The sequence below is a fragment of the Petaurus breviceps genome, unplaced genomic scaffold, assembly GCF_028583685.1.
Source record: "Petaurus breviceps papuanus isolate PSGF00001 unplaced genomic scaffold, PetGlider_PUasm1.0 191, whole genome shotgun sequence".
In the NCBI taxonomy this organism is placed as follows: Eukaryota; Metazoa; Chordata; class Mammalia; order Diprotodontia; family Petauridae; genus Petaurus; species Petaurus breviceps.
In genome coordinates this window covers 3,009,153-3,036,705 of record NW_027185811.1, presented here as the reverse complement: position 1 = coordinate 3,036,705, position 27,553 = coordinate 3,009,153, and the positions used below count along the sequence as shown (strand labels likewise).

Genomic DNA, 27,553 nt, shown 5'->3' with positions numbered 1-27,553 from the left:
CATGTACATATTTTGCATTTATGTTTTCACATTGATATGAATGGAATATAAGTTCATTGAGGTCAGGGACTAGTTCCTTTTTTTTTTTTAATTCCCAGCACTTAGCATAGTGCTTAATAAGCACATTAAACACATTGGCAGGTGCTTGATAAATGCTTATTGAATGAATGAATAAATGAATGAATGAATGAACATTCTGCCTTAGTAGTTACCGGCCTCCCTGCCAAGAGAGCCATTACTGATTTTTTAGTTACTCAGGATTCAACCTCCTTTTAGGGATCTGTTTTTTTTTTTTTTACATTTGGATCAACAATTATTAAGCGCATTCCCCATGAAGTACCCCGCAATGAATGTGTTGGGGAGACTCAAGGATAAAGGGGTTCTTAGAAGAGCTGACAAATAGGGTAGGACATGTACACATTTGTTTACAGAGCGCTGTAACTAGGCACTGACATTTTCAGGAAAGAAGTAGGCAGGAGGAAGCCTGAGAACTGGCACCGGGTGTTTATTGTGAAGAGCCCCTGGATTTGGAATGAGAGCTGGGTTTTGAATTCCTTTTCTGGCTCTATTTCTCTAACTTCCCTTCCAGCTCTAAATTCTGTATGTTTATGAGTCCATGGGGACACTTTAAATCAAATATATAATAAAGTATACACAGCTACATACAAACCGAGGCTGCGAGGCTGGGGGCATGAAAAGGAAAGTATTGATCAAATAAGTGGGGCCAGGCTTACTCACAGAAGACATGTTGGAGAAATTAGAGCTAGATTTTGCAGGGGCAGAAAGATAAGGATATCTAGAACCAGAAAAAGGAAGTTGCCTCTAGGAAACCTTCCTGGACTGATCGAATGATTGCTGCCCTGACCCAACCCCATTTGGACCCAGAAGTCATACAATTATACCCCTTGCATACCTCATGCTCTCTGTCCTAATGATGGATTCATCCTTACCCTCCACCTCATTCTAACTTCACCCGATATGGATTTGCTCTTAATATTTCACATCTATTTATGTATTGGTGGGCCACTATTTTCATTTTAAATGATTGAGTCATTCATTCATCCATTTTTTAACCAAATATTTATTAAAGCGCATTAGGCAACAACAAGCCATGAAGGTACTATGCTTATATCCTCTCCTTATTTAATTGTCCGTGCCTTAGATCATTTCATTCATAATAGTGTGAATTCTCAGAAGGTGGAAACGCCACTTGGGTATTCCCCTTGGATAATTCCTAGCCCAGTACCGTAACTTGTAGACATTTCCTAAAGGCTTTGTATTGGTCATGAGGCAGTTATAATATAATAGCCACAGCTTTTGTTTTTTAAGTTTAGTTGGGGGAAATGTGAGCATCAGTGAAGAGATGAAGAAAATAACAGAAGTCGGTTTTATTCATTAAGCACTTACAAGATGAGGTTTGAGGATGAGGTTAGAGTGACAGGGCAGAGGTGGAGAAGGAAGCCGTATCTCTGAGACATTGTCCAATCTCTATCCGTATTCCTTTCTTAGCTCAGATTTCAGCCATTGATTCTGTTGACTCCTTAGGAATGAGTTCATTGTCTGTCAATGGTGGATTTTCTTTTGAAAATGCTTGGTGATCTGAAAGAGTTAAATACAGCTTCCCAAAAGGCCTTGGAGAGGTCTGCTCAGAGAGACCATAATGTGTGTTTTTTCCAAGAAAAAAAAGGGGATTCTCTCTGTTGCCCACCTGATTGACCAACCTCCCTGGAAGTCAAGTTCACAGCTGCAATACCACTGGGCCAAGACATGAAACCTAACCTGCCTTCCTACCAAACGCCATGAGTGCAGCTTCTCTCTCTTGTTGACACCAGCTTCCTGTGGTTACTCTGCTGACCAGTGACTCCCCAAGAATCAAAAATAGGTGGGGAGCCTGAAGAAAAGGTGTGGCAAAGAGGTCTGGTAAATGAAAGAGGAAGGAGCACATGGGTGGGGGTGGAAAAGACAATGGATGCCCTCCTATTCAGCTTTACCTTCTTCCTCTTGCTTATTCATTCATCCAATCTCTTTCCCACACTTCTCATCTGGTTTCCTACCTGCTAGAATTTTTTAATCTATAGATTTGTTTGTTGGTGACTACTTGTGCACAAGCCCATGTGTAAACTATCACTCACTCTCTTACTTATTTATTGGTCTTCAGACGTGGTACACTGGCCCCTGTCTGTGGCTCTATCCAGCAGAGCAAGAAACAAAGCATAACCTGCCACGTGTAGGATGATTTGAGGAGTGCCAAAAGGTTCCCCTGCCCTACAAGACCTCCGTTGCTTTGCCTCTGCCAGGGATTCTCTCATCACTGGGCATCCCACTCCTTCAACCAGAAGCATTCCTTCCCTGTTAAATTACAGCTGCTATTCATGAGCAGCATTAATTCAGTAGCACCCATGGACGAAGATTAGTTTATCAGATTAACTAAGTGAGAACCCAGAACAGGGTTAGGCTTGAGGAAATGAGACACAGAGCAGGTTTTGATGGGAAAGTTCTAAGGGATGGCCCAGGTGGAATACAAGCCAAATATTTTAGTGAGGGGTAAGGAGGGAGTGGGGAAGGGTTGTTGAGCAGTTAGGGCTGTAGCTCTGAGGTGGAGGGAGGGAGGTCAACAGGAGAGGAGGGAAGCATTACCTATGGCACAATTTTTTTTTAATCGCCTAATGAGGATTATATATGTGTATGAGCATATGTATATCTGATCACTGATCTGTGACACATATGACTGGGGTATGTGATGCCAGACTGGGATTCAGTCAAATGCAGATGTGATGGTTTATATTGAAACAGCTTAGAGTTATTTTAAAAAATAAAGTGACGGGGCAGCCAGGTGGCTCAGTGAGTAAGAGCACCGGCTCCAGTGTCGGGATGACCTGGATCAAATCCGGGGTCAGATACTCAGCACCACACCCAGAAATAACTGGCTGTGTAACCTTGAGCAAGTTACTTAACCCCGATTGCTTAAAAAAATAAATAAATAAAGTGACATAAATAGTTGGGGTTGAAAGAAGACCAAATGACCTTGCAGAACCCAAGCTAGGAAGAGAGAAGCCATTGGACAACCTACTCCCTACTCTCTCCCCAGTATTTCTCAAGAGTACCTCCTAGAAGTAGCAAGGAAACCAAAGCGTTAGAGATAGCAGAAGTCTGCCCCTCCTTCAGATGTACGTCTGGGAAAGCGCTCTACCAGAGTGAGTAAAGGGTCGGCCTGGGAATCAGATATAGCTAGGCTCATGTCTTGTCTCTGACACATCCTAGCTGTGGATCCTGGGCAAGTCTCTTAATTTCTCACTGCCCAAGACAGCTCTGTAAGATAAAAATGACAGATAAAATTGCCAATGGGCTCTGATGGAGGCAGTTTCCATACCATGATGAAATCACAGGTCCAGACTAACTCTAGGCCTATATTGTTTGTCCTTTGCCCAACACACCCTTCCTCTCCACCCAAACTCTATCAGGTGTGATTAAGCAAGTATGAAGGATGAAATGATATTGTGAATCATGTAAATGTTGAAGCCAAAAAAGTTATATTTATGCCATTCTAAACTCCTAAAATACACACAGAGAAGACTTATTTCACATTCAAATGAATAAATGGTTGGTAAATAGAAACCAATGTCAACTCTATTCAGTATAATTGAATGAGTTATGAAATGTTTAAAGAAATAACAAGGGGCGGCTAGGTGGTGCAACGAGTAGAGCACCGGCCCTGGAGTCAGGAGGACCTGAATTCAAATCCGGCCTCAGACACTTACCACAAAAACTAGCCATGTGACCTTGGGCAAGTCACTTAACCCCAAGTGACCTCCAAAGAAGCAAAAAAATAAAACTATTTTGTTTTTTCTTAATGGAACTACTGCATTCTGGCTCTTGCCCTTGATCATGCTGACAACTCTTTGCCCTTAAAACCCTTGAGTCTCACCTTGTTCTTAGGATTTCAGGCATTTGTGGCAGGAGGAAGGGACATCTAATTCCATCATGCGAGGAAAATCTGGGTACCCACCAATCTGGGACCAGATGACACCTGAAGGGGTCTTCTTTTTTACTGGATAACTGGAGATAGACAGATCAGTCTTCCAGATAGCCTCTATCTCATTCCCCCTTTCTCTAAGAGAATAAGAAAGATGAAGTTAGAAGCAACACTTTCTTCTACCCTGGGTCTTATTTTCCTTCCTAGCCAAGGAGAGTCAGCCCCACTTGGCCTTCTCTACACTTATCCTTCCCCAGCTCTGCATCTATGATTGGAGAGGAAGAGATGCACTCAGTTTCCCCAAGGATGGGTCTTGCTTAGTTCTCTGAGAAGGTTCAAGAAACAGGAACTGAAAAGGAGGTAGGATGGGAGCTGTAAGACCCTGAGATGGTCACACAATGGTCCAACACTATGTGGCAGTCAGGGGACCAGTTTTCTCTATCTTATAAAAAGCTTCTTTTAGCATGTCCACTTCCTGAGTGGGGAGAATCGGATCATTTACATCAATTAATGAATGGTGCTAGGTGTTTGGACAGAAATGTTTGCAAATATGTCAACTGTTGATTCTAAAGCAGAGTGGAATCTGACATCCAGAGCATTCCCTGTTTTACTCTGATAGCCTAAAATGTATTCAAGTCATGCTCAGATCTCAGATTGGAATACCTACCCATACATACTCCCTTCTCAGCCCTGTCAGCAACTTGGAACCATTCTCAGCAGGGAAGGTGAGGATAAACCACTCACACACATCAATGAGGGTTAACTTTTAGCCTCTGTCTCCTCCATGGCTACTTGTGGGACCAGAGAAAACCTTTGTTGGTCCCCAAGGCTTAAGTCATTCCAGTGTCTCTATTCTCCACTCTAACTGTTCTGGCAACAGTGGTTCTGCCTACCGAGCAATCTTCAGAACTTCAGGACACTCTTGATGCTTAGCCATTGGGAACTGTTTAGGTTGCACTCCACCAACCCTGGTGAAATGGGTGTATTTCTTCAATGCTGCTGCTGTTGATACTCTTTTCTGCTTCTCTGTGCTGGCTATGAGAACTGGAATACTCAGCTTCAGATTCCATTCCCCTTGGAGCTGAAGAAACAAGACAGAGACAGGCTTTCAGGAGATGGGAGGGGCAGAAAGTATGGCAGGTTTCTCCTTAGGTGCTGTGGGAAATACAGTGTCGTGCAGTAGAATGAGCAAAGGAATAAAAAATTGGGGGTTTGAGTCCTACTTCTATCACTAGCTGGGTAAACCTTGAACAAATCTCTCTCTTTGAACCTCAGTTTCATCAATTATAAACTAGAGATAATGATATTTGTCCTTCCAATCTCATAAGATAGTTGTGAGAATCAAGTAAATTAATCGATGTAAAGGGCTTTGTTTCCATAAAGCAGTATGTAAATACAAGCTGTTATAATAATGGAATTATACTACCTGTGCTCAAGGGAGACCCCATGATATACTGAGGAGAGGACTGGACTTTGAGTCAGAAGACCCATGTTTGAGTCCTGGCTTTCAGACATAAAAAGAATGGATATTAGGGAAATAAGATCTAAGTGCAGTCGTAGACAGGGAGGCATAAGAATCAATAAATAATTGAAAAGACTTGAGGGCCTACTCTATGCCCAGCACTGAGCTAGGTTTGTGAATAAAGGGTAGGATGGGGGACCCTTAAGAGAACCATTTATGAGCCCCTCTCCTCTAAACCATGCCCCCTTGGTTAATAATGTGGGGAGTAAATTGCAGAGTATTAAGGCTTGTACTTAGACGTATGTTTCCATACCACGATGTAATGTTGTGATATCAGCACTTCTAAAGCAGAAGGTAAATTACTCAGAATTCAATTTAACAAGTACCTTTCTGAGTGCTGATAATATGTGATCAGTACTGAGTTAGGTGCTGTGGGAAATACAGTGTAGTGCAGTAGAATGAGCGAAGGAATAAAAAATTGGGGGTTTGAGTCCTATTTCTATTACCAGCTGGGTAACCTTGAACAAATCTCTCTTTTTGAGCCTCAGTTTCATCAATTATAAACTAGAGGTAATGAGATTTGTCCTTCCAACCTCATAAAATAGTTGTGAGAATCAAGTAAATTAATCGATGTAAAGGGCTTTGTTTCCATAAAGCAGTATGTAAATACAAGCTATAATAATAATGGAATTATACTACCTGTGCTCAAGGGAGACCCCATGATATACTGAGGAGAGGACTGGACTTTGAGTCAGAAGACCCATGTTTGAGTCCTGGCTTTCTGCCACTTGAATTAGATGTGTGACTTTAGGCAAGTCACTTGACATCTCTGGGCCTCAGTTTCCTCATCTGTAAAATAAGGACATTGCACTAGACAACTCTAGAGTATCTTCCAGTTCTAACATTCTGCAAGTCAGAAATCAAATTCATAGTCATATGAAAAATGCTCTAAATCACTATTGATTAGGGAAATGCAAATTAAAACAACTTTGAGGTACCACCTCACACCTATCAGGTTGGTTAATATAACAGAAAATGAAAATGATAAATGTTGGAGGGGATGTGGAAAAACTTGGACATGTTGGTGGAGTTGTGAGCTGATCCAGTCATTCTGGAGAACAATTTGGAACTATGCCCAAAAGTTCATAAAACTATGCCAAGATTAACAGAAGAGAAAATAGAATACTTAACTAACTTCATCTTAGACAAAGAAATTGAACAAGTCATTAATAAACTCCCTAGGAAAAAATGCCCAGGGATAGATAGATTCACAAGTGAATTCTACTAAACATTTAAAGAATAAGTAATTCCAGTACTATATAAACTATTTGGAAAAATAGATAAAGAAGGAGTCCTACCAAATTTCTTTTATGATACATTATGGTACTGATACCTAAACTGGGAAGAGCTAAAACCTTGGCACTGTCACCACCTTGGTACAAGCCCTTGTCACTTCACCCCTCAACTATTGCAATAGTCTGATGCTTAGTCTCCCTGCCACATAGGTCTCTGATCAAATTTCTCTCCTACTCAATAAATTCCAGTGGTTCTCTGTTGCTTCCAAGATCAAATAAAAAAAAAAAGAAATGACAAGCAGGATGATTTCAGAAAAACCTGGAAAGAGTTACATTAACTGATGCCTAGTGAAGTGAATAGAACCAGGAGAATGTTATATACAGTAACAGCAATATTGTTCAATGAAGAACTGTGAATGACTTAGCTATTCTCATACAATCCCAAAGGACTAATGATGAAACATACTATCCACCTCTGGAGAAAGAACTGATTTGTTTGAATAGAGACTGATGCTATTTTTATAAATTTTTTAATATATTTTATATAAAATAGATGCTATTTTTCACTTTCATTTTTTTCCCTTTTATTTGAGTCTTCTTGTACAAAATAACTAATATGGAAATGCTTTACATGTATAACCTATATCTGATTGCTTATCATCTCAGGGAGAGAGGGAGGCAAAGAATTTGGAACTCAAAACCTTAAATAAAAATGTTTTAAATGTAAAAAAAACACTAGAGAACATAGAATAAATGGAGCTTTCCTTAAAATGATAAATAGTATCTATCTAAAACCATCAGCAAGTATTATGTGTAATGGAGATAAGCTAGAAGCCTTCCCAATCAGATCAAGGGTAAAGCAAGAATGCCCATTATCACTACTATTATTCAATATTGTACTAGAAATATTAGCTATAGCAATAAGAAAAGAAAAATTGAAGGAATTAGGATAGGCAGTGAGAAAACAAAGCTATCACTCTTTGCAGATGATATGACATACTTAGCAAATCCTAGAGAATCAACTAAAAAAAATTGTTGAAATAATTAACAACTTCAGCAAAGTTGCAGGATATAAAATAAGGCCACATAAATCATCAGCATTTCTATATATTACCAACAAAGTCCAGCAGCACAATTTAAAAAGAAATTCCATTTAAAATAATTGTAGACAATTGTAGAGGCAAGCACCCTAGCACACCCAGGATGGCTGCTAGCACAGGTTCTTTGATCTGCTTTTCTAAAGGAGAGCAGCTCAAAAAGGAGTTAACAATCTTACTTTAATCAAACATATATCATTTACCTAGTTCAGGGGGAAAAGTCATCACCCTGAACTTCAGAGAAAATACAAACAGAAATTACAAGCAGACAAAAAATACAGAGAGGAGGGGGTGGAGCCAAGATGGCGGAGAAGAAGCAGGACCTCCCCACTGCTCCTGCTTCCACCTTCCCCAATCCATGTAAAAAGGGGACACTAAACAGACTTTGGAGCTGCAGAACCCACAAAATGACACAGAGAAGCTAACCTCCTGCTGAGGACAGCCCAGCAGGCTGGCAGGAATCAGCCAGCGGCAGTGCTCCAGGAGCCTAGCCCAGCCCCACACCAGGGCTTTAGCCCCAGGGCGGGCCTGACCAGCCACTGGCCAGAGGGACTCCAGATCAGCAGCAGTTGTGGCCATTTCCAGAATTATCAACACATAGATGCGAAGGACAAAGTGAGAGGCCAGTGCAGTCTGGACTTTGGGACCCAGTAAGTGGGAGTGCATGGCTTTTGCCCCCGGGGTGAGAAGCCGCTGAGATGCCTGGCACAGCCATCCAGCAACACATGGTAGCTTCAGCTCCTGGCCTGCACAGTGTAGGGGGACCAAGCACCAGTCTGAGGGGTAATCGATCTTGCTTTAACCTGCTTGGATTTGGATTGCAGTCCTGGGGTGTGCCAGAGCATGTGGAGACCTCAGAGAGGAAACCCATCTAATACCTCCAGCAGCTGAGAAAACCCCAGCATTTGGGACAAAAGCTCCCCTGTCTGGTGGCAGAGTCCTACTGTGGCAAAAAAGCCCAGGGGTCAAGTGACTGAGGGGTGACATGACCAGGCAAAGGAAACAAAGCAGACAGAAGATTCCAACATTATACTTCTATTTGGGGGACAAAAAGGAGCAAAGCATGGAACAGGAGGAAGACAGTGAAGTCAGAACTCCTGCACCAAAAGCTTCAAAGGAAAATACGAGCTGGTTACAGGCCATAGAGGACCTTAAGAAGCAGATAAGAGAAGTGGAGGAAAAACTTGGAAGAGAAATGAGAACAATGCAAGAAAATTATGAAATGAGAGTCAACAGCCTAACTGAGGAAAATAATACCTTAAAAAACAGACTAACTCAAATGGCAAAAGAGGCTCAAAAAGGCAATGAGTAGAAGAATGCCTTAAAAAGTCGAATTTTCCAGATAGAAAAAGAATCTCAAAAGCTTACTGAGGAGAATCATTGCTTCAGAATTAAATTGGAGCAAATGGAAGCTAATGACTTTATGAGAAATCAAGATGCTGTTAAACAGATCCAAACAAATGAAAGAATAGAAGGCAATGTGAAATATCTTATGGGAAAAACCACTGACCTGGAAAATAGATCCAGGAGAGATAATTTAAAAATTATTGGACTACCTGAAAGCCATGACCAAAGTAAGAACCTAGAAATCATCCTCCAGGAAGTTCTCAAAGAAAACTGCCCTGATGTTTTAGAATCAGAGGGCAAAACAGAGGTTGAAAGAATCCACCGATCACCTCCTGAAAAAGATGCCAAAAAGAAAACTCCTAGGAATATTATAGCCAGGTTCTGGAATTCCCAGATTAAGGAGAGAATATTACATGCAGCCAGGAAGAAACAATTTGAATATTGTGGAAACACAATCAGGATAACCCAGGATCTGGCAGCTTCCACACTGAGGGATCGAAGGGCTTGGAATATGATATTCCAGAGGGCAAAGGAGCTGGGATTAAAACCAAGAGTCACCTGCCCAGCAAAACTGAGTATCATGTTTCAGGGGAAAATATGGTCATTCAGTGGAATAGAGGACTTTCAAGCATTGTTGCTGAAAAAACCAGAGTTGAACAGAAAATTTGACATTCAGATACAAGAAGCAAGAGAAGCATGAGAAGGTAAACAGGGAAAAGAAATAATAAGGAACTTATCAAAGTTGAACTATTAACATTCCTACATGGAAAAACAATAATTGTAACTTATGAAACTTTTCTCAGTAGTTGAAGGGAATAGAAATATATATATATATATGTATGTATATGAGAGTATATGGGCATATGAATACATATGTGAATGCGTATATATATGTTTACAGGTATACATAGATAGAGGGCACAGGAACAATTTAACAGGAAGGGATGATACTTAAAAGGTGAAATTAAGAGGTGAGAGAGTAATATAATGAGAGGAGATGGGGAGAGACAGAATGGGGTAAACTATCTCATACAGAAGAGGCAAGGGGAAATGGTTACAATGGAGGGGAAGAATAGGAAGGCAAAAGGGAATGGGTCAACCTTATTCCCATTGAATTTGGCTTGAGGAGGGAATGAAATACACACTAAATAGGGTATTTCACCCTACAGGAGAGTGGGGGGGGAAGGGGATGAGAGGGGGGATGATGGAAGGGAGGGCAGGCTGGGGGGGAGGGAAGTTGGAAGCACCCACTTTTGAAAAGGGACAGGCTCAAAGTAGAGAATAGAACAAGTGGGAGGTGGGATAGGAGGGAGGGAAATATAGTCAGTCTTTTACAATATATCTACTATGTTATTGTTTTGCATTAGCCACACATGTACATCCTATACTGAACTGCTTATCTTCCCAGTAAGGGTGGGAGACAAGGGAGGAAGGGAATGAATCTGGAATGCAAAGTTTTAAAATTAAATATTCAAATATGTATGTATATATATATATATGTATGTGTGTGTATATATATATATACTATTATCAATACTATTTTACATGTAATTGGGAAATAAGATATACAGGCACTGGGGCATAGAGATCCACTGGAAAAGTTGAAAGGGGTATGGGAGAAAATATGGGAGAGAGCAGATTGGAGGAGGGGATATCCTGTGAGACTATTTTGGGGTGGGAGTAGGGGAAAAACGGGTAGAAAATTTGTAACTCAAAATCTAGAGGGAATGAATGATGTAAATCAGAAGTTAATAAAGCATTTGAAAAAAAAATACAGAGAAACAGACAAACAGACAGGGCTTCCAGCTGTCTGACCATTGCATCCATACCTAGTTAGTTACCAGAGAGAGAAGCACCAGCATCTGGGTTTTCAAAGCCTGGGGGCTCAACAGCTGCCCGGAGTCTTGTCTGGACAAATCACACAACTGTTCCCAGAAGGGAGCCCCAGAGCAAATCCTCACCTAAGAGGTATATATAGAATGCTCCAGGGTCAGAGAATATCAAAACCCTCATGACCCATTTGACTACAAAGTAACAATAGTTGTGCCTTCCTGAAAAACAAGCCTCCCCCCACAGGCTCCAGGTAGCCACATTCAGCTTATTAGGGGGCAGAGTTTATTTTCAAATCAGGGAAAGTCCTCAAATTAACTTAGGCCTATCAAGGTGTAGGGAAGATCTTCAAATTACCATTACCATTACAACAATATAAAATACTTTGGAGTCTACCTACAAAGATAAACCTAGGAACCATATAAACACAACTATAAAACACTTTTCACACAAATAAAGTCAAATCTAAACAACTGGAAAAATATTAATTACTCATGAGTAAGGCAAGACAATATAATAAAAATGACAATTCAACTTAAATTATTTTACTTATCCAGTGTCATCACAAACTACCAAAAATTATTTTATAGCGTCAGAAAAAAATAATAACAAAATTCATCTGGAAGAAAAAAAGGTTCAAGAATATGAAGGGAATTAATGGAAAAAATGAGAAAATGGTGGCTTAGCCATACCAGATCTCAAGCTATATTATAAAGTGGTTATTATCATACTAATCTGGTACTGGTTAAGAAGTGGTAGATCAGTGGAACAGATTAGGTACACAAGTACACAGTAGTAAATGACCATAGTAAATCTAATGTTTGATAAATGCAAAGACCCTAGCTTCTGGGACAAGAACTCACTATGTGACAAAAACTTCTAGGAAAACTAGAAAACTAGAAACGAGGTATAGACCAACATCATAAACTGTATACCAAGATAAGGCCAAAATGGGTACATGATTTAGACATAAAGGGTGATATCATAAGCAAATTAGGAGAGCAAAGAATAGTTTACATAGTTTAATAGTTTATAGTCAGATCTATGGAGAAGGGAATAATTTATAACCAAATTAGAGATAAAGAGTATCAAAAGATATAAATGGATGATTTTGATTATATTAAATTAAAAAGTTTTTGCACAAACAAAACTAATGCAACCAAGATTAGAAGGAAAGTGAAAAGCTGGGAAACAATTTTTACAGCAAGTGTCTTATAAAGGCCTCATTTCTCAAATATATGGGGAACTGAGTCAAATTTATAAGAATACAAGTCATCCTCTAATTGATAAGTGGTCAAAGGATATAAACAGGCAGTTTTCAGATGATGAAATCAAAGCTATCTATTGTCATATGAAAAAATACTCTAAATCACTATTGACTAGAGAAATGCAAATTAAAACAACTCTGTGGTACCATCTCACACCTATCAGATTGGCTAATATGACAGAAAAGGAAAATGATAAATGTTGAAAGGGACATGAGAAATTGGGAACACTAATGCACTGTTGGTAGAGTTGTGAACTGATCCAACCATTCTGGAGAGCAATTTGGAACTATGCCCAAATATGGCAATCAAACTACCCTTTGATCCAGCAATACCACTACTAGGTTTGTATCCCAAAGAGACTTTTAAAAAAGGAAAAAGGACCTATATGTACAAAAATATTTCTGGGAGCTCTTTTTCTGGTGGGATCAACTGCGGAATGGCTAAACGAGATATGGTATATGAATGTAATGAAATACTATTGTGCTATAAGAAATGACAAACAAGTCACAATGTGCAATGACTGACTTTAATAGACTTAGCTCTTCTCAGCAATGCAAGAACCTAAAACAATTCCAAAAGACTAATGATGGAAAATGCCATCCATATTCCAGAAAAAGAAATATGGAGTCTGAATGCAGATCAAAGCAGACTATTTTCTTTTTTTGTTTGTTTTATGTTTTTCTTTTTCATGGTTACTCCCATTTGTTCTAATTCTTCTATACAACATGATTAATATGAAAATATGTTTAATAGGAATGTATATGTAGAATCTATATTGGATTGAATGCTGTCTTCGGGAGGGGGAGAAAATTTAAAACTTATGGAAGTGGATGTTGAAAACTAAAAATAAATAAATTAACCAAAAAAATTTTTTAAAGGAATGACAAGTAGGTGGATAGGTAGATTTCAGAAAAACCTAGAAAGATTTACATGAACTGATGCAAAGTGAAGCAGAACAGTAACATAGATGTTGTATGATGATCAACTATGAATGACTTAGCTATTCTCAGCAACACAATGATGTACTACCATTACAAAGAACTCATGATGAAAAATGCTATCCACATCTAGAGACAGAATTGATGGAGTCTGAATGCAGACCAAAGCATAGTATTTTCACCTTTTTTTGTGGGTTTTTATTTTGGCCTGTTTCAACAACACGACTGATATGGAAATACATTTTACATGATTGCACATATGTAACCTATGTCAAATTGCTCATCATCTTAGGGAGGTGAGGGCAAAAAGGAGAAAATGTGGAACTCAATTTTGTTTTAGTGAATGTTAAAATTTGTCTTTACATGAAAAAATAAAATATTATTTTAAAAAGAAAAGAAAAAAGAAAAGCAAACTCTATGTAGTAGAGGTGTGCAGTTTCCTCTACAATTCCCTCCTTCTGTTCTACAACATATGTGGGAATACTCATTTTATTTGGTGTTTGTTGGGTTTGGGGAAGAGGTGGGGAGAAAATGGAGGGGGGAAATATTATATTCCTTCTTTGACTAAGAGACTAGTTTCTGGAACCACTATTCCCTCTTCTTCTACACTGAAGGTTGGGGTTTAGAAACATTATCTATGAATTCCCCTCTTGGGCCAAGTGGGAAAGCACATGTTTGATTCTTCCATGTTCTTCTTCAGAAAAATCTATCATTGGGGTGGCTAGGTGGTGCAGTGAATAGAGCACCAGCCTTGGAATCAGGAGGACCTGAGTTCAAATATGACCTCAGACTTAACTAGCCGTGTGACCTTGGGCAAGTTGCCTAACCCCATTTGCCCTCCAAAAAGCAAAACATAAAATAAAATAAAATGCAATATTATCTATAAAAAAAAGAAAAAAGAAAAATCTATCATTGCCCTGAATGATGCCATCTCTCGAGCTAGGAAAGTCCACTAGCAGGAGTTTTCCTTTGGGGCACAAAAGCCATGAGCCAAGGCAGGAAACTCTCAGGTGCTTCCACCTGGGCAGCCATTCTCAACTGATAATGAGGGGGAGCAGATTGGGCAGAAGGTCATTCTTGTCTCTTTCTTCTCTCTCCTGTACTCTAGTCCATCCTTGAATGGAAAAGTTGAAAAGGGAGAGGAAAAAAAAGGGAAAAAGGTAATAAGGTAATCTGGTTTTCTTTTGTCATTCTCTTTCAGAGGCCAGCAGTTGAGAACCAGAGTCATCCTCTTGAGTCCCAACCTACCAATCATCTTGGGAACAGCCCAGTAACTGCAAATGAATCAGGAATGGTCTCTCAACAGGGCGTCACTGGACATGTCTACCCTCTGCATGGGGAGCAAGCCACCAGATACCCCAAACGATTACCCCCTTGGGAAGTTTATCACATTGATTTATTGAAGGTCCCCCCAATCACCATCCTTACATAAATAATTATAGTGCAATCAAACAATTTAATATGTACCCCACTTGGAATGCAGAATTCCCCTGGTCCCATTCTAGTGTTACACTCCCTCACCTCTGGGTTTCCCAAATCTGACAAAGGCATGACAATAACTTAATCAGGAGCACAGTGACTAAATGAACTTATGTCATAACTTTCCTGGGCTCTAATCCCATATGATGTAGATAGATAGATAGATAGATAGATAGATAGATAGATAGATAGATAGATAGATAGATGTGTGTGTTTGTATGTATCTAGAGATATATCCACACACATATATATATACACATGCATATAATATATAATGCACATAATGCATAATACACATATACACCTATGCGCACCCATGTACATGCATGTGTGCACACAGATCCACACTTGCACATGTGCACATACATATATAAGAAGATATGTGCATACTCATATACATATGTATGTGCATGTGTGCACGCTGGCACATATACATATATACATACACACACACACAAAGGATTAGTAAATCAAGCACCACTGGCTCCATTCACACAACTTATCAATTTAGAAGAAAAAAGTGCCAACCAGGCTGGACATGGGTAGTGAGAAGAGCTTTTCAGTACTTCTACCCTTGGCCTCAGGCTCGTGGGTCCATCATTTCAAGTTCTCTCTGGTACTTGGACTACACTTTCACTGCACTCATTTGTACATATGGTTGTAGGCTTGATATTTTCCATTGTAAACAAATACACATTGTCCTGAATGAGAGGAACAAGCATTTATTAAGCGCCTACTGTTTTCCAGGCACTGTGCTAAGTGCTTTAGAATATTATGTCATTTGAGACATTATCCCATTTGATCCTCACAACAACCTTGGAAGGTGGGTACTATTATTATCTCCATTTAACAGTTGAAGAAACTGAGACAGACAGACTAAAAACTTGCCTAGTGAGGATTTGAACTCAGGTCTTCCTGGCTCTGGACCTAGAGCTCTATTCACTACCTAGATTTCAGGGACTGTTTAATATTTTGTCTTTGTTATCTCTTTTCCCTTTGTGCACCTGGTACAGCATCAATAATGCATGGTAGGTACTTAATAAATAAATGTTGGTTGATGAAATAAAAAGAATGGAATCTCTGCCCACCCCTACCCCATGCCCCCAGCCCTCAACAGGAGACTGATTTCATCTCAGAGTTAGGTTCTTCTTCCATAGCCAGCTCTCTTCTTCCAGAACACATATTCCTAGTACTGTCTCTAGCACTGACTGAAGATACTGTCAACACTTCATCTGAAACCTTTATACCTTGTCTCTGTGACATTCTATAATTTCATCAACTGGGCTGGAGGAAAACCAAGTGATCAGGAGTCTCCTAATCATTTCTATACCTCAACTATAGGTGCTTAATAATCTCTCATTAAGTTGTTAATTAATGATGTGGTCTGGGTCATTTTCTACTTGTTCATTATATTCCAGTATATGCCCTCCCTCAATCTCAATCCATTGATATCTGACTGGTTCTTTAAGGCCCTGCTCAAATGCAGTCTCTTACAGGAAGTTTTCCCTGATTGGGCGTCTATTCTCTGACCCCGCCACCTCAGGTCCAAGCCACTCATCATCCCTCAGGATTTTGTGGCTTTCTCTCTTCCATAAATGCTATCAGTTTGAGTCTCCCACTAACTGAGCTCCTTCCATCATTAGGAGACTAGCACCCCAGGTCCACTTAACTACTTAACTTCAATAAACTTTTACAAAAAGATATTTACTTCAAAAATATAGCATCTCTCCCCTCTAAAAAAAAAAAACAGAACCATACTCTCCACATATACCACCCCAGTCTCTGAGGGAGGAGGCTTACAGTTTAGCTCAGTTCCTACATAGCACTGGTCCTGTCAGACATGTCCAGATGTGGCACACCTGCTGAATGTACCCATATTTCACCTATCATTGCTTGAATCATTTGAATGGACCATAGAATGTCAGAATTCAAGTAATGTATGAGACTGGAAAAGTGGGATGCAGTCAGTTTGTGAAGGGCATTAAATTCCAACAGAGGTATTCATATTTTATCTAAGGAGTAATAGGGAGCCACTGTGTTTATTGAGGTGGAAGGGGGTGACATGAGAACCCTGAAACACGTGGGAAATCCAGTTCCAAATACCTCTCACTAGGACAAGCAGGTAACTTGAAAATAGGAAGCAAACTCTGAAAGGCCCCAGAGAGATAACAGGGTTTCCACATATGGGGTCAAATACTCATGGCTCCTAGAACATCAGAAAAACTTTATCCTATGGATCTGCAGTCCATAGATTATCTCAGATAAGCTCTCATGTCAACACGATGAAGGCAGTTTAAGTCTGCTTATAATTTTTTTTTAAGTTATCATGGATCAGCTCCCATAATATGCTCTAGGTGAATTGCTAGTCACTAGTATTCTAGGGATACAAAATCTATTCTTGTCGTCTTAGCTTCCATATGCATAATGAGTAGAGAAATACAACAGATATTATTGACAGTTAAACTTTCAACCCTGTAAGTTATCTCAGAGGAACTAGTCTGACCTATAAAGGAAAAAATACCAGAAAATTATCCATTTGCAGTCTAAATAAAAGAAGAAAATGCTCATTTTCCTCTTCAGAGAGTTTTGGATGGATAATATCTCCAGTGGATTCCTAAAAGGGCATAGGAGACCCAAATATATCCCAGAAGAGGCCGCCATAGTGTGGCACTCCCAATTTACAATCCCAATTTAACATTACAGTTTGATTCTCCAGAGAGTGGCTGCTACCTCAGGTTGTAGGGGTAAGTCTTTGGATCTATCCTCCTAAGAGCCCCTATCAATGTGCTTCCCCTTAATAGTCAGCCAGTATACACAATTAGCTGTTAGCAAGTCATTTACTAAGACAACACAGTAAGAATAGTAGGTACAGAATATTTACCTCCCCATAAAGGGAAGTAGGGAAGTGCATTCACAAATATGCATAGCTTCAACATCCATGGAAATCGTAGGTTCAAACTTAAAAGTGCAGTGATAGTTAGGAATTTATATAGGAAGCGCATGTGGCAAAGGCAACTCACAGATCCTGGTACTGCAGAGCCTGGAAGTCCTTTCTCTCTTCCTGAAGTCCTCATTATATGTTCCCAGGGTCTGCTCTTCTCTTTAGTCCAACTTTCAATTGCCAGGGGTCAGACTACTTGAAACAGCTTCCTTTTTGAGTGATTCTCTTCATCTGTATTTGTCTGGGATATGTGTCTCTGCTCGCGGCTGGATGCAGAGTTCCCTACTGATCCTGTGGCTCCCCATCAAAGTTATATGATTAATTGGGGAGGGAGGAGACATCTCCCTCCACAACTACTGTTAAGTTCTGATGCCTAGACTAACTTGAGCTCCTTGAGGCCTATTTAAAGCTCTAGAGGCGTAGCTAATTTACTTTCTTAGCCAATTGTTCCTCTCAACTCAGTCAGAGAAGTACTTAGCCTTATAAAATTGTAATCACTCTCTGGAAAGGGGGAGGAAGAAGAGGCGGATTTTGCCTCCCCCCAAAGTGGGCTTGAGCCCACATAGACTTCTTGGATTTTTTGAGTTTTTAAAACCTTTTTAAGATCTAACATATTTGGGCCAGCTCTTGCATGGCCTGGACCCATATGGATTTTGGGGAATTTCAATTTTTGCTCATCCCTGGAGCCGGGAACTATCCCATGGTTTTAGTACTTGGGTGGAAATTTCGGAGACCAGAAAAAAAAGAGACCAAGAAAGAGAAAAGAGGAGAGGGGCATCTTCCTGCCTGGGAGCAATTTTAGTAGTAGTTGCACTAAGGCCTGAGCTGGTTAAGAAGGCATTTTCCTTCTTGGGACACCAGTAGAGAGAGGTATGAAGTCTGTTCCATATCATTGCTGCCGTACGGTGTGGGAAGTTGAAGTCAGGGTAGCAGGGAATATGAAAGAACTGAAATATATCTATCCAACTCCCTTCCCCTCCCATTTATTCATTAGCAAGCATTTGTTTGCAGTTGGTATATGCTAAGTTGTCGCTGTTACTGACTTTTGTTCTTTCTCTATATGAAAGTACAGTCAACCCAAACGTGTATTTCTTTGTCCAGCTCTGGTAGTTTTAGCCACACAGAACTGAGAAAATCAAATTGATTCTATTCTTTAATTGATTTCATTTTGTGTAACTACCTAAGCCACATTTCACTGGTCTCTGAGTTAATTTAGAAGTTCAGTTTTCCTGCTAATCACCGTTCTATTCTCATTTCAAGGAAAGCTGTTATCCTTGAAGGATATTAGGGAGTCTGGTCTGTTCTCTACAACATTGACTATCCTTCAAAAAAGTCTGGTGTCATTGCTGGGATATTATCTAGCCAGGCAGGTGGACACTACCAATGAGCTCTTCATAGTGACCAAGAGGGAAGAAGGGGTTGTTGTGGGCCTGCATTCCAAATTTCCAGCCAATCATATTGTCTCCCGCATCTATAATTCTGCTAGGTTTTGAATGCTCCTCCTTTTGCTCATAAAAATAATTTATAAGCCCTCATTTGGGGTCTTTTGGCTTGCTGAGGAGGTATAGATCCCTTTTATTGGTAACTGGTATCCTTATTAATAAATTGAATATGCTCAGGATGTGCTTTGTTGCCTCAGTTTATCTTAATTTCAGTACCAACAGAACTTTGACTGGGAGATTTCTCTCTGGCTCTGGTCTGAGAACCCAGATCCATTGTTAAGGAACCTCTAATTCAGGGTATATATTATGGTTCTTTTAGTTATGGTAATGCCTAGAATATAATTATGTTCTAGACCCTCTGTAACTACATCAACTGAGGTAAGGGGAGAAGAACCACATCTCCCTTCCTTTATAATAGACTATCATAGTCGTCCAAGGTGATGAGTCCCTGAACTAAGGCATATAAGCAGAGAGAAGGGGTTGGATATGAGAGATGTTGGAAATAGAAATAGCAAGAATTGGTAACTGATTGGATGTGTGGGGCAAGGAAACAAGGATAATGCCACGGTTGGAAGCCCATGAAACTGGAAGAATGGTGAGGCCCTGGACAGAAATAGGGCAGTTTGGAAGACAGGTGGGGAAAGATGAGTTCTATGCTGTATATATGAAACATTGCTCTCTTTGAGAACAGGGACTGTTCTTTGCCTTTCTTTGTATCTCCAGTCGTTGGCCAGGTGCCTGGCACAAAGAGGTGTTTGATAAATGCTAGTTCACTGACTGACATGTTGAGTTTGAGATGCCCATGGTACAATCAGTTTGAAACATTCAATAGACAATTGATAATGAGGAACCAGAGCTCATGAAAGAGGTGAGGCTAGGACTGGAAATAGAGATATGAGTGTCATCTGTAGAATTAATCTAGGAGTCATTTGTATAATTTAACTCATGGGAGATGATGAGGTTACCAAGTGAGAAAATGTGGAGACAGAACAGGACCCAGGACAAGAGCCTGGTTGTAGATCTTCATTTATTGGGCGTGACGGATGATGAATCAGTCAGGGAGGCTGAGACAGAGTGATTAGACAGGTGAGAGAAGAACGAAGCGAGAACAGAGTCATGAAAACCCAGAGAAGATAGAACATCCACGAAAAGAAGGTGTTCAACAGTGTTAAATCCTTGAGAGAGGTCAAGAATGATAAACATCAAGAAAAGGTTGGTCTGATTTGACAATTAAGAGATCAATGGTAACTTTGGAGAGAACAATTTCTGTTTAGTAATGAGATCAGAAGCCAGACTGCAAAGTGAGAGTATGAGAATTTTCTTCAAATGCCCTTCTGAAGTCTGGGTAAACTATATCCACAGCATTCCTCTCAACTTTCATTTTAATAATCCTCTCTAAAAAGGAAATGGAGTTAGTCTGGCATGATCTATTATTGATGAAACTATGCCAGCTTCTAAAATCATTCTTTCTTTTTCTAAACATTTTCTAATCATCTCCTTAGTGAGACATTGTAGAATTTTGTTTAGAATTGTTCGACTCTCTAGCCTAAAATTTGTGGACTCCATTCCCTTTCCTTTTTTTGAAAATTCAGATAATGACATTTTTTCTTCAATGGGTCTCTCCCTCCTTTCAGTCTCTATACCCTTTCAAAGATCACTATGGCTCACCACTAACATCTTCCAATTCTTTATGGAAGGTAATTTGCATGGGCCTGGTCACTTGAACTCATCAGTGAAAGTGAGATGTTATCTTATTATTTCCTTACTTAGCTTGTGTTTCAATTCTGCATTCGTCATTGTTTTGTTTTGTCCTATACAGTTCCATTCAGACAAGGCCTAAAGAAGCATGGTCTTCAGTTCTCTCAACATCCTGGTCACCCTCTTCTGGATGTGATCCAACTTGTCAATATCTTCCTTCCCCTGTAGCTCCCTTCAAGATGAAGTAACTCTAACATCCCTCCTTATCCATCAACTCTAGCCTTTCCTCATTTTCCCAGCTGAGTGTTTTCCTGGCCTCAGCATTACTTGACATTTCTTGCTCCTGAAGGTCAGGGAAGGTAATAGGAAATCAGAACCCACCTGGGAGAATAAGGACATCATTTGCTCCAGGCAATCTCCTCGGTCCTGCTCCAGAACTTTCTGCTTTTCTGTCCAAGTCTGCAGCTTGTGACTCTGGCACTTGTCTATTTTCCCTAGGAGGATATAAAAGTTTTGGGCATCATCGATATTCCCGGTCTTTTTGCTGGCTTCTATATGGTTGATTACATCCTGCCTAGGAAGAAAAAACAGGAAGGAGTTCAATGGATAAAGGGGCTTCTCCAGGTTTCTCATAAGACTCAGCTCAAATCGCACTTTCTGCAACCAGAGTCCTTTCCCATTTTGGCAGGGGGGAGTGGTGTTGTAATGGAATGATAGAAAGAGAAGGAGTAGCAAAGGTTGGGACAGTTTCCTAGGATTCCCTTGAAATTATTTTTAAAGTACTTTTGTTTTTTATGCCTTTTTTTTGGAGGGCAATTGGGGTTAAGTGACTTGCCCAAGGTCACACAGCTAGTTTTGGTATTAAATGTCTGAGGCCAAATTTTAACTCAGGTCCTCCTGACTTCAGGGCCGGGGCTCTGTGCCACTTAGCCACCCCTACTATTCATTTTTTAAAGAAAAGCATTACAGAAAAAAATAGAGCTACTCCTAAAAGATGTACCCCACTCTCCCTGCCAGACCAAATGCAAAGTTTCCCTGGCAAAGGGAGGAGGAACTGATAATCCCCACAGGAGGTTAATTTGGTGTATTAGCAAATACCCTAGCACACCCAGGATCGCCTGCTAGCACAGTTTCTTTGATCTACTTTTCTAAAGGAAAGACAACTTTAATGATCTTACTTTAATTAAGAGACAGATAAGCAGAAAGAAGTGAGTAGGGGAGACTACGTGGTGCAGCGAATAGAGGAGGACCTGAGTTCAAATCTGGCCTCAGACACCTAACACAAAAACTAGCCATGTGACCTTGGGCAAGTCACTTAACCCCAATTGCCCTCCAAAAAGCAAAAAAAAAAAAAAGTGAGTATCCATGAAAGAATTCTATAGACAGGGCTCCAACTATTTAAACAGAATATCACAACCACCCATATAAACCACTAGACCAGAAGAACACCAACATTTGAGTAGTTGGGGGGCTCTTAACAAACAGCTACTCAGAGTCCTGTTCAGGGAATCAAAAGGTCCTTCTCATGAGCAAGCCCCCAAAATAAAATACCAGCCTCCCAGTATATATAGTTTTCAGCTAATAAGCTCAGAGGCAGAAGGCATCCAAACCCTCCTGACTCAGTGCCTAATTAGCTTAGTACCAAAAGGGGTGAAAGCCTTCCTACAAGAAAGCCTCCCTGTAAGCAAGCTTCCCCCTAAGGCAAGTTCCTCCCGAAATGGGCTCTGTGTGACTCAGGATGTATCACAGCTGCAGAAGCAGCAAAAAATCCATGATTGAAATACCTGTGTACCTTTAGACCTGGAAACATGGCTCCTGTTCCAAGGGAAAAGGGGACACATGTGGTCACATAGGCCAGGGAAGGTCTTCCTATTCCATTAACACTTTGCTGCCCAGGGCAGGAACCCAGAGTAAAAGGGGCCTCCTCTAAAGTCTACTTGGATGTTTCACGTGACCTCACATGTACAATTGATATTATATTGCTTGCCTTCTCAATGGGTGGTGGAGGGGCCAGAGGGAAGAGAGAATTTGAATCTCAAAATTCCAAAAGAATGAATGAAGTTTTTTTGGGTGTCCTGGAGTCTTTCTCCAGGTCACACTCACTGCCTTCCTTCAGGGAGGCTTTTTTTTTTTTTAAAGCAATCAGGGTTAAGTAACTTGCTCAAGGTTACACGACCAGTTATTTCTGGGTGTGGTGCTAAGTATCTGAGCCCAGATTTGAACCCCAGGTCATCCCAACACTGGAGCCAGTGCTCTTACTCGCTGAGCCACCTGGCTGCCCCTAAGCAATTGGGGTTAAGTAACTTGCTCAAGGTTACACGGCCAGGTGTTTCTGGGTGGGTGCCAAGTGTCTGAGCCTGGGATTCAGATCCACAAGTCATCCTGACAGTGGAGCTGGTGCTCTTACTCGCTGTGCTACCTGGCCACCCCTTCAGGGAAGCTTTTTGCAAAGTCATAGTTTCCCCTCAAAATTTCTTCCTCTCTAGGCCATTTATCTAACTGGCTACTTTCCCTGACTTCTCTCTCCTTTTCTCTGCAGAATCCTCTCTCCAGCTCAACTCAAATTGCTGAATGAGTACACCTACCTCACGCACTGGAATGTCCTATAGGTGCTGTATTTCTGGATCAGGTACCCGAACCTGGTGATGTTTATGTGGAGCATTTCAAAGATCAGCTTCCTGGCCAGGCTGTGCAGGTGATCAGGAAGGCCCAAGGTCTTAGCGGCCTCATTCAAAAGTAACAAGTTCCTTCTCTGGCCCTGCACATCCACCCTGTACTTCTTTTCGTTCGGTAGAGAGATCAGTCTTCCAGGAGTGATGGATTTACTGGGGAAGGGACAGGGAAAGGGCCCCAGTTTCATGGATCCTTGATGGGCTCCCTGGGATCCAAAGGCACTGACAGAGGGCAGTTGGGGTTCGTAGATCACAGGTGTTTGGAGTCTCCCCCATGCTGACTGGCTCTGGTAGACCCTGTTCACGAGATCTGCTGCTTTCTCTGGCTCCTTTCTTGCAGATGGTAACAAGGACAGAGAAGCCTCCTTGCTCTGCCCCAGCTGCTGCTGGTCTGGCCCCCTTCTCTGCCTCCTTAGCCACTTGCAGGACATATGCTCTTGCCTCTTCCTGTACAGCTCCTCCTCCTCCAGCTTCCATTGTCGCTCTCTCTCCTTGTGTTCCCTTTCCAGTTTCTCCCACTTCTTCTGCTGTTCTTGCCACCACTTCTCCTCCACTTGCCATCGCTTCCTTCTCTCCTGCCAACGCCTCTCTTCCTCTGCTTGCCCTTCTCGTGGGAGGCCTGTCTTCTCTTCAAGAGGCATCTCAGCTGGCAAGTCTCCCTGGGTTTCTCTGGGTAAGTCTGAATCCTTCTCTTCATCAATCCAGACTGCACTTTTAGCTACCGCTTCTCTTTCTTCAGAGACTGTGTCATCTTTGCCTTTGTAGCAGGCAGGTTTCAAGGCCTTGTACTTGGAGTCTATGCCATTTTCCGCATGAATGCCCATGTTCTTAGAGTCTTCAGGGTACAAGCTCATTTTTGGAAGTGACTGCTTCAAGAAGGGTGTGCGGTCAGCTCCCATGTTGACATCCCTGTCTTTTGTCTTGGTGCTTGGAAAGAGCTGAGCTGCTTCCTCATCTTCCTCTTTCTCCTCACCTTCCTTGAGGGGAGATTGCTCCTTCATTTCCTCGGGTTTTTGCTCCATTTCTGTCTCTGATACTTCTTCAGTCGTGGGAAGGCACATCTTTTGAGAAGCCTGAGATGTTAGGGGCCTAGAAACATACTCAGTGAAATCTCTTCTGTCCCTGTCCCCTCCACCCATTCGCAAGTGGTATTTCCCGGCTTCTTCTTCAAAGAGAAGGTGTTGGTATTTCTGCTCTGATGCTTGGACCTGTATCTCTAGAGCATTCTTCATATCCTCAAGAACTTGGAGCTCCTTCTGGAAGAGGAGTTTTTGGTTGTTCATCTCTTTTGACATCTCTCCTTCTAGGACTTGATACTGGGTTTCCAGCTTGTGGTTTTCTTGAAACTGAAGGATCAAGGCCTGATTGAGGTTTTCTACCATGGTAGACATGTACTTGATAGCTTTGATTTCTCCCTTGTTGAACATGGCAGAGTCCAAGAGTTCCTGAAGCATGGCCTGAACCTCACCTACTTTTGCATTTGTGGTATTTTTATCTTTAAGCATCTGCTCTGGGCTCAGAGGCTGAAGTGGGGAGGAAGATTTATGTAGAATCTTCTCCCTCCAGGCTTTCCAAAAATTGCCCTTAGGCCCTAAGGATAACAGAAAAATAAAAGAAAATGAGTTCTTGATGTGACCTAGAGGTGGCATAATTTCCTACTCTTTGTTTGGGCCGGATTCCATCTAACTCTGTTGGGACTTTAGTCTAAATGAGAGTTGGGGCAAGATGGGGACCGCTGCAGACTGTCAGGAAGAAAACTCCGTTAAGCCTGGAGTCTTTCAACTAGCAAGATCCCTTCAGATTCCATGAGCATTTTGTGTGCTGATATACATTCACTCCCTCTTTCCTCCCCTTATTCCACCCATTGAGAAAGCAAGAGAAAACAAAAACCATTATCATTCTATCTTCTTTTCTGCCTTTTCTTCTCCCTGCTACCTTGTCTCCAGGGATAGCAAATGCATCTCCCAGGGGTATTCCACCCTGAAAACATGGACTTTTCTCCATCTTTGATAGCCCTCTATACCTCAAAAAGAACCCCAGTTGGGCACCCCTGGTCTTCTGACCGGTCATTTACCACCAATTCAAACCAATCAGGGAATCTTTAGTCTCCATCAGGATCAGTGCTCCCTACCTGTCCCCTCTCTACCCTATTCCATCAAGTCCCAGTGCATGTAGGACTCACTTAGTGTTCTTTTCTTTTGTTCTTCAATCAGATTAGAACAAAGGGAAATCAAAGACTCGATGCCACCCTCCGTGGCAATGAGAGAAAGTGGCAGCACCCTCTCCATGACTTCCACCCATTCATCTTGTTTGTCACATTCCTTTTCACTTTCCTTAGGTTTGGTCTCACAGGATAAATTGTCACCTGAAGAAGAGGCAAAGGGTTAGGGACCTCCAGGCTCAGAATGGTCTGTCTTGTTAACAGAGTCAAGAGATGGACACTAGCAGCAACTGTCCACTGGTGATGGTGAGACTGCAGAATTTAAGGAGTCCAGAATTCCATAGGAATGGGGGAGGGAGTGAAGGGGAATACCAGATATCACTAAGTGAGTGAGAGCTCTTTTGGGACACTAGCTTCATGTGATCTCACCCCTATATGAGGATGATGGGGATTTCATCCTTAAGACCCTAGAGGGGTGGGGAACCTGGAGCCAGGAGGGCACATGGGGCTCTTTAGGTCCTCAAGTGCGGTTCTTTGACTGAATCTAAACTTCACAGAACAAATCCCCTTAATAAAAGGATTTGTTCTGTAAAACTTGGACTCAGTCAAAGGGCTGCACCCAAGGACCTAAAGGGCCCCATGTAGCCTCGAGGCTGCAGGTTCCCCACCCCTGCAGATCCCCCTAACCAGTACCTTACCCCATTCACTCATCCAGTTGAGGATTTCATAGAGGTTCCTCTCCTTTGTCTCAGCAGCCTTTGAGAAGGAGGCTATTTTCTCCAACAAGACGAATCTCTTATTGCCCTTGTCTTGTTCCCCTTGACTGTTTTTCCTTTCTTTCAGATCTGATCCTAAATCTTCTTGAAAGCGACTGATGACACCATTGACATTGCCCAAGATGTCAGAAAGCTGGATAGAAATGTCCTGTAGGCCAGGGCAGGAAGGGAGAGGATTCACCTGGGACTCACAACAACCAATTCTTCAGCACTTGGGGTTGGTGTGGGCCTCTGGATGCCTCTCCTCCCAGGATCTCTGAGGGAATGAATAATTAGAAACTCATTTCCCTTTGGGGAAAATGAGAACCTAGGAGCACACCACCTTCCCTACATTCTGAGTAACTCTGTCAGGAAAGATCCCAGAGACTCTGTTTATATTCTACTCCGATCTGAATCAGCTTAGGGAATCCTGCAGAGGAAACTGAAATGGATATAATACATCACCAGGATTCTTGTGTATCTCTCTTGCCCTCCACAAAAATCATTCATTAAGATCATTTTATAATCCTGAATCTTTTCCTCAGTTTCTCAACCCTTCCTCAGTCTTTATTCCCACTTTTCAGTCCTCTTCCTAAGAATATCTCAGATCTTGTCCCACACCTAGGTATCTGCCCCTCCCGACTCAGAAGGCCAATTTGGTTCCACCTTATCCTCTGCAAGATAAACCTGAGAAAGGCATCTACTCTGACTGGACCTTCCTATGTCCTACTTAGGTCATGCCCAAGACAACCCTGAGGGTTCAGATTTAGGATTTCTGGATCTACCCCAGCAAGCAGCCCCCAGCCCACATGTCAGACCCTGGAGTCATCCCCAACCTATGTCATGTGATGGAATCAGTAGCTTCTTTCCATTATCCTACTTCATTCCACTTACCTCTTGGGCTCGCTTCAGCTGGGATGCTTCAATCTTTGAGATGATTGTCTTCACAGTCGAAGGGGTCACTAATTGGGGACGTCTAGTACAGTCTCTCCCAAAGGGTCTTTCCATCATGGTGAAGATTTAGATCTTAGGGAGGAATAACTGGGAAGACTTGCTTATGTTAACAAATACAACAAACAAATCAAAAAAATATTACCAGTGACAGGTTCTGTAGGAACACTCAGAAAAATTCTCCCTACTGTACTGCAGTTTCTCCTGTAACTGCCAGATATAGGGTTCCATTTATCTCAGGGTT

The 27,553-nt window shown here is 41.4% G+C and overlaps 1 protein-coding gene across 1 annotated transcript; it reads right to left on the bottom strand.

Moving 5' to 3' along the window:
* Window positions 1-197: 197 nt before the first annotated feature.
* On the bottom strand, window positions 198-27,553 carry FAM186B (family with sequence similarity 186 member B). Its single transcript, XM_069092605.1, is given in 10 exon segments — window positions 198-1,562; window positions 1,564-1,599; window positions 3,926-3,938; window positions 3,941-4,110; window positions 4,867-5,054; window positions 21,152-21,344; window positions 23,356-25,033; window positions 25,625-25,807; window positions 26,302-26,527; window positions 27,253-27,553. Coding segments are annotated over 10 exon segments (2,856 nt in total). The 5' UTR covers window positions 27,370-27,553; the 3' UTR covers window positions 198-1,510.